This window comes from Halichoeres trimaculatus, unplaced genomic scaffold, assembly GCF_033239565.1.
Source record: "Halichoeres trimaculatus isolate MK-OKI-2021-1 unplaced genomic scaffold, fHalTri1.1 fHalTri1_scaffold_3, whole genome shotgun sequence".
NCBI lineage: Eukaryota > Metazoa > Chordata > Actinopteri > Labriformes > Labridae > Halichoeres > Halichoeres trimaculatus.
The window spans coordinates 6,485,957-6,493,927 of record NW_027437181.1 but is presented as its reverse complement, the minus strand read 5'-3'; the positions used below and the strand labels follow the sequence as shown (position 1 = coordinate 6,493,927).

The window sequence follows — 7,971 nt, the reverse complement described above, 5'->3', positions numbered from 1 at the left end:
TCAGTCAATGTGTCAACTTTTTAATAAATAACCTGGAAATCAGTTTTTTCCAGAACGTAAAGCACTTGTGCGACATTCGTGCGTTACAAACAGGAGCATTCGCTGAGGCCAGAGGTCGGTGTCGGTTAAAAACAGCTGACAGAATCTGTTTCTATCCTTTTCAAATCCAGGTTTTAGATACTGACGGAGGATTTGGGTTGCTTTACGGATCGATCAGGTTAAAAAGTGAGACAGCTTCATGTCTACACCTGGTCTGAGTTTTGCTCGTGGCCCGGCTGAATGTCCTGACTGACATCTGGAGTCCGAAGTGTCAAACACGTTAAAAAGCAGCGTACAAACACACGGCTAGCTACAGCAGGATGAGCTCGACACCCATCGAAGGCACGCCCACAACACCTGGACTCCTCCTCAAAGGTAAACGAGGAGCTACGATGATTGGCTGCTTCTAAAAAAAAGTTCAAAGGTCAATTCAGAATGCCTCTTTGGCCCGTGAACTACTAGTTAAAGGAACAGTTACACACTTCATAAAGACCTAATTAAAAGGTAAATAAGAATCATCTGGATTCAGTGACCCAGAGCTTGATTCAGTTCAGGTTACTTGGCTCTAAGTTCCTCAAGATGTTTCTCTTCAGAGAGAATCCTTAGTCCTAAAGGGACTGCCAGGTGGAGCTAGAGAAGGGTCTTGAGTTGTCTGCGGTTAGCATAGTTGCTGACATAGTTCCAGGGAGATATTGGGATCAGGTGAACCAGTTGTTGTTTCGTGACTCATATTTAGAGGGCTTGAAATGCACCTGTGTAATGGCTTTGTTGAAGATTCTCCTGGATTTCTTGGATATTTATCTGATATGTAAGAGATCACAACACTCTGTGGTTTGTTGCTGCACAGTCACAACTCTTAACAACTCTCAGAAACTAGGCTAACGACTCTGCTAATGACAACCACAGAAGACTGAAGACTCTAGCGACCCTCAGGACTCAACTAAGGAAATGCCTCCATTGACAACTGAAGAGTCCCAATGACCACAGACGACTAAAGACCCATACAACTCTCAGGAACTGGGTCGATGTCACTCTAGCAGCCCAACGATCCTCAGACGCTTATATTTTCTAGCTACGTCCATCAGTCTGTTTCGAACTGAACACGCTGTCAGAGTTCCCAAATTACCGACCCGTACCGTCCTACTTTTCGGTACGCCTCTGTTGGGGTGCCAGACATACCGATCCCACCCCAAAAGGTGGAGCTGGAAACCAGGGGTGGAAGAAAAAATCATTACATGATTTATAGGGTTTTTGTTTGGCAATATTTGGCAAGATTCTTTTTAAAAAAAACTTTTTTTTTTTCAAATTCAAATTCTTCATTTCAGTCTTTGTTTATAAACTGGATTGGAAAAAGAGTTACCACTTTTCTCCAGCAGAGGGTGAAATGTGAATGTTATAGTCTGTAGACATTATCATAATAATTAAACTTTTTCACATGGTCTGGTGTTAAAAAAGCAAACTAAAAAATCGTAAATGTCAAAATTAATCGAAACGGTACCCCAAAAATCGTAATAGAATTGAATCGCGAGAATAGCATATCATCCCAGCCCTACTAGAAACACTGCAGTGTGTTGATTTGTCAAAAGAATCGTAATTTCCAGCGCAACAGCGGTAATAATACATTTGATGGATGTCTTCCATCGACGCTCTTGGTTTCCTGTGTTGCGTTTTTCTTCTTTGTTGGATTTATTAGCAGAGTACACTGTGTCTTGCTGATATGCCGTCATTCTATTACGCAGATGACGCTTCTATCAGCATTTAGCTTAAACGGCGCCTACCAAGAAGGGCACGGTTGGCTGTGGAAACACAAACAGGACCAGAATTGACCAATCTGACCCATGCCAAACTGTTCTGATCCATTCTGGACCACTTGGTGGGAACAGGGCTTTTGAGGATCCAGCAAAGTTCAGTTGACTTCGCCGGACTGGTCTCAGAGTATCTGTATTTGATTCAGTCAGGATTTCCCCTGTCATGTGGCTCCAGCTGTCAGACCATCCTGCTCAGAGCTGCTTTCTGAAAACCCCTGTGAGTGGACAGACTGGACAACAGGGGACAGACCGGATGTGGATCTAGTGGAGGCTAATAAGTGAGTCAATGTTCCTTTAACAGGTCTACAGTCAGTTTGGTTTGAGTGGAGAAAGAGCTTTGGAACCATCACTTCACAGTAGCATGCTGATATGATTTAAAGACCACCGAGGACTCTTTAAACAGCTGATCCTGCAACGGCTGATCTCTGAACGTCTCTAATTACACTGGCATTTGATTTAAAGACTGAAGGTCTCGGCTAAGACCGTGTGTGTCCTCGGTGTCCTTTAAAAGCAAACAATCTAAGGCAAAAACAAGGTGTTCTTAAAAAAAAGGTGTAAAGCTGATAAAACCAGAGACATTCAGTTTGGTCTCTAAAGTAAAAAACCAACACATAAATAAAGCCTGATTCTGAAAAATAACATCTGTACAGGTGAGCAGAGTCTGTACAGGTGAGCAGAGTCTGTACAGGCACTGGATCAGGATTAGGAACGAGTGCGTAGATAATGACAGTTATATGATGGAGTTATAGGACTGAAGTACATCCAGTCTACAAGGGACAAAGGGGGCACTTGATCTGGACTAGCTCTGTGGAGAGGCCTCATTAACATGCATTAGACAGGTGAGACAGAGGGGAACAGGTGTGATAGATGTGAGAGGTAAGACAGGTAGTTTTTCAATGTGATGGGGTGTCAGGTGAGACAAGTGACAGGTAATACAGGTGTTGGTGTGTTCATCCCTTTTTTTCACATTGTTCAAGTTAAAGAAAATTTCTCCAACACGTCCTCGATAATACTGAACGTTTGAAGGATTTAATCTCAGGAGAGTCAGCAACAGGTGTCTCCTCTACCTGGATCCAGGTGGTGCAAGGCGGGTCCAGGAAAGGGGAGGGGCTTAGGGCGATTCAGGGCAGCAGGTGTTGCAGTGTTGAATCGTCAATCTCATTGACAGCGACAATGTGATCCAGGTGCTGCAGGTAACGCTCTTGGTCTCGCATGAAGTGAGGGATTCTGGTCCGTGGGAGGGAAGCAAGGGGCCGCAGCCTCTCCACGTCTTCGAAAGACACCTGGACAGGTAAGACGAAGGTTTGAGATAGACTGGAGATTATTCTGGACCAGAAGGAAACCTTGGACCTCTGAGCTTCTGCTCACCTGTTCACCTGACAGGTCAATAAAGTGAAACACTCTCACACAGAGGGATGAAGCTGAACACCTGCAGCAGACACTCACCTTCCCTAAAGATGTCAGCATTTTGAAGTCGATGTTTCGGCGATGGCGAAGGATTCGGAGGATCCCGTCCAGGTACACCTGATCTTTGCTGAAACATCCTGACACACACACACAACAAACAAGTATTAACACAAAAAAATCTGAATTTTTCACCTTCAAAATCACTGTATGGGGTTTTTTTTGCGCTGTATTTGCTCTGTGGAGTTCTGGTGATGGAGATTTTTGGGCAGTCTTTGTTTGTGCATTTGAAACATCTGTAAAAGCATCACTCTCTCATAAGAGGATGGCTACTGAAGGTGGAGAGAGCCTTTAGCCCGTTTCTAGCAAGCGGTCCAGTATGGATCAGTACAGCTTGTTACAGGTAGGATCTGAAAAGCCTGATCCTGTTTCCACAGCCAACAGTGACCTTCTTGGAAGGTGGTGTGTAAGCTGGATATCAATAGTCGTGTCAGCTACTGCAGTGTTTCTACCTTCAGCTTCTGGGGTCAGATCGGTAACCCTGCACCCCAACAGAAGGATATCAGTGGGACTGTACATTAGTTAATGGAAATGCAACCAAATGCGTAACCAAACAATCTGAGCTGAACCTCTTGGTAGAAATAAGGCTAAAGTTCCCTGACAGGTAAGGCTCAGGGCAAAGGACACATATCTTGTCTCACAGGCTGTTTCTGTGTGTGTGCGTGTGTGGTCACCTGGCTGCGAGGTGTCTGTTTGGCCCCTCTTGGCTCTCAGGCAGTACTCCCAGCGGACGTGGGGGTCATGGACGAAGCGAGCGATGTGTTGGAAGAGCTGGCTGAAGCTCATGCTGGCAGCTTGGAACACCGTGTAGTAGAGCAGCGCCGCTCGCCACAGGTACGGCTGTTTCCGCAGCAACACGCTGTGCAGGCTGGCCAGGCCCTCCTCCGTGGGATTAGCTGGTTTGAGACCAAACTGCTTCCTGCCTTCAGAGGACGCCCACGGCTGCAGACTGTTGTTCACCCCGCGCAGGTAATGAGTACCTGGGGAGAAGCAGACCACTTTAAATGGACTAGAGCTTCACCTGGGCCAGCGTGAGACTCCTCCCTCAACAGGACACCTGAGTTTAAAGGATAAGTTCAGTTTATACAGCTTTAACATTGTTTATAGAATGAAGTAGAACAAAATACTTACCCAGAAGGTTTTCCTGATCCAAGCAGTGCTTCGGGAGATATTTAGATCCAAAATTGTGCAGCGGACGTCCGTATAATGGGATCCATCGGGGCATAGACAGCGCCGCTCCTAAAACTGCATTAATTGTCCAAAAACTCGTGTTTTTCACCAATATTCCATCATGGTCCGCTCCAAGTTAGTCCTCTGCTGACGAAGACTTTGTTTATGTTAGCCCCTTAAAGAAAGGAGGAAGTGTAGTCAGCTCTCCAGAGAGTACTGTGCATGCGTGGAGGGGCAAACGTAAACAAAGTCTTTGTCAGTTCAGAGGTCATTACAGCCACACAGCACTGTCTGGAGTGACACAGACTGCAGCAGAGGACTAACCCGGAGTGGACCATGATGGAATATTGGTGAAAACATGAGTTTTTGGACAATTAATGCAGTTTTAGGAGCGGCGCTGTCTTTGCCCCGATGGATCCCATTATACGGACGTCCGCTGCACGATTTTGGATCTAAATATCTCCCGAAGCTCTGCTTGGATCAGGAAAGCCTTCTGGGTGAGTATTTTGTTCTACTTCATTCTATAAACAATGCAAAAGCTGTATAAACTGAACTTTTCCTTTAAGCTTCAGGATGGACCCCATAAATCGTCACATACTGGTCACACTGTATTCAAATTATCAGGCTGCAAATCAACCTCAGCTGTTCCCACTGACTCTGCCCACTCACAAGATGAAATCAAGCCTGCTGAATCACCTTTACCTGCCTCTGTGGTTAAAACCTCCACTCCTCTCATCTCTCAATCAGACATAATGTACATGCATCTTTGTGAGACACAAAATCGAATTGACGAAGCCTCTGGGTTTAGGTCTTTGCATTGTTTTACAGTTTTCTTCGCATTAGCAGCGCTCACTCTTTTCTTTTTTTGTGTCACCATATTTACTCTATAGGGTTAAAAATCTTTTATTTTTTTCACAGCACTCTGATTCAGAGTGTTGTTATAGCATAGTTTGTCCAGCAGAGGGCCAGCTTTAAGCCTTTATTTTTATAGGACAGTTTGAGAACGAGACAGGAAATGTGAGGATCAGAGAGAGTGAATGTACGCCATCTCTCTGTGTGTGTGTGTGTGTGTGTGTGTGTGTGTGTGTGTGTGTGTGTGTGTGTGTGTGTGTGTGTGTGTGTGTGTACTCACCGATCTCATGCCTCAGCATCCCTTCCAGCCAGTGCTGACGAGCCCCCGACAGGTTAATTGTCAAAGTGGGCCGACAGCTCTCCACCACCATGAGTGCCTGAGACAGCAACTCATCAGAAAGACGCACCACCACCTGAGGAGAGACACCTTCATCTTCATCATCATCATCATCATCATCATCATGTGTGTTTGTGTGTGAGAGAGGGCATGAGACATCCAGCCAGCAGGGGTTAATAAAAACAGCAGAAAAACTGAATGTATGATGTATTTTGTAATCTTTATTATCCCTCTATAACACCTGTAAGCCCCGCCCCCTCCAGGTGTTTCAGAGAAAATTGACCTGTACAGGTAGTAAGGTCAGAGTATAAGAGTGTTAAGGGTGGCACGATCATTCTCCTGAAGATGTACAACCTGTTTGTCGTAGAAGATCAGGTGAGCTAACATTAGCAAGCTAATGCCAGTCTAGCTAACGTCAGGTGAACTAATGCAAAGTACGCGAACCTAAGATAAGCTAACCTCACATGAGCTCCCTGGTAGACATCATGGCTCTAAGACCTGACACCACTTAAATGCTGCTGCTGCTGCTAATGATGATGACAATGATGTGATGTGTGGTCATGTGACCCGTGCCCTCACCTCTCCCACACAGCCTTCTTTCTGCAGGTATTTACGGACCGCTGCCCAGACCTGACTCTTTGGGAGGACGCTACCCCCTGTCACCTCCTCAAAGCTCTTATAGGAGCCAAACTTCCTCAGGACGCACTCCATGATCCCCACCGCCTGCAGGAGAGACAGGAAGTCATCATCACCTTTAACAACTTTATTATCAGCGCTAAATATCATCCGTACCTGTTCCAGGAATAGTCCGGACCCCTCCCTGTACTTATCGAGCACGCTCCGTGGCTCTGGCTGAGCATACTCAAACTGCGGCTCGTACTTGTAGTCGGCCTGAAAGAAGGTCTGCTTCTCCTGCTCCAGGTTCAGGGGTCTGAGCGCCACCAGCACGCAGGGCCGGGTAGAGGCAGGAGTGGTGGAGCTCCCCACCCCCTTTGCTATGTGTGGCAGGGAGGTGGCCGGTCTCATCTGCCCCCGTCCTGCTCGGAGCCCCAAGGGGTAGTTGACAGAGCAGGTGCTCTCACTGCGGCGCATCCAGCCGCCGGCCCCCAGGTTGGGGCTGGTCAGGCTTCGAGCGGGTGGCGAGGGGGCAGAGCCGCTACGCCATGGAGGCTGCACCACCCGCCTGTCTGCCACGTGCTCCCTAGACGCTCTGAGGTGCTGTGGGGTCACCTCCAGACTGAGGGGGCGGCGCAGTGGAGGTCTGGGAGTGACCTTGCCTCGTGATGACACGGATGAGGACGACCTCCTCGTTGCCACCTGGCTGCCATCGGTCTGAACAGGAAGTCCATTATGGGATGATCTCTCCCTCTTGGTGACCTCACTCCTCTTGGGGGGTGGTCTCGGTGTGGCGGGGCTTTCTCTTGCTCGCTCCAGCAGCTCCCTGCTGCTCCCAGTGCCCTCTACCTGATCCATGAAGACCTCACCTGAGTCCAACACCATCACAACGGCCGCCACGCCTCAGGCTCCACCCTCCACCTGCACACACACACAAAACAGAGCAGACAGCTAAGCTTTACCTGGTCACTGTTTAATGAGAGGAAAGACGCTCAGTGGTGCTTTAAAGTAAATCCTGATTAAAAACAAGCATCTCTGAACATCAGAAACCAGGTTTCTGCTTTAACTCACAGCAATACCTGGAACCGAACAGGAGTTTGAGTGAATGAGGAAGGAGGAATCTCTGCCCTGAGACTTTACACTGATTCATTGTGGACTCAGAATAAATCACTTCACCTCTGTTTTCATCTCTCTGCAGCTTCAAACTCTCTCAAACCGTCTCAAACTCACCCAGCAGAGAGTCCCGGGACGTCTGCGGAGGCTTCAGCGGATTTCAGTCTCTTCATCCGCCCTGAGCTGCCCGCAGACCGGGCGGAGAAGCTCCGTGTTCCCGGCTGATGGAGCTGAGGAGCGGATAACGGTTCAGGGTGCAGCGGGGCCTGAGGCGCATGCCCAGGCCGGCCGGGAAGCGGCGGTTGTGTTGGAAGTTATGACGCCAGACGCTGCCCTGCGTCTTTACGTCACACCGGAAGTGAATCTGGGATACGGGAGACGCTTTTATTTTTTTATTTTTTGCACACACACAAACACACACACACACACACACACACACGATACAAAAAAAAGAAAAGAAAGAAAGAAAGAAAGAAAATTAAACTGGAAAAAAAAAATGGCCGAAAAGAAAATAGTAACCACCTTAACAAAACTCAATAGTTTCATATCACTTATCACTTCACCAAAAAAAAA

General features: G+C 47.4%; 1 protein-coding gene across 1 annotated transcript; it reads right to left on the bottom strand.

Moving 5' to 3' along the window:
* Positions 1–1,324: 1,324 nt before the first annotated feature.
* On the bottom strand, positions 1,325–7,739 carry kiaa0895l. Its single transcript, XM_074667205.1, has 7 exons — positions 7,516–7,739; positions 6,463–7,206; positions 6,250–6,393; positions 5,614–5,746; positions 3,986–4,291; positions 3,294–3,391; positions 1,325–3,130 (listed from the first exon to the last, which is right to left on the bottom strand). The coding sequence occupies exons 2-7, from the start codon at positions 7,168–7,170 to the stop codon at positions 2,969–2,971; spliced, it is 1,551 nt and encodes a 516-aa protein (XP_074523306.1). The 5' UTR covers positions 7,171–7,206; positions 7,516–7,739; the 3' UTR covers positions 1,325–2,968.
* Positions 7,740–7,971: the final 232 nt, after the last annotated feature.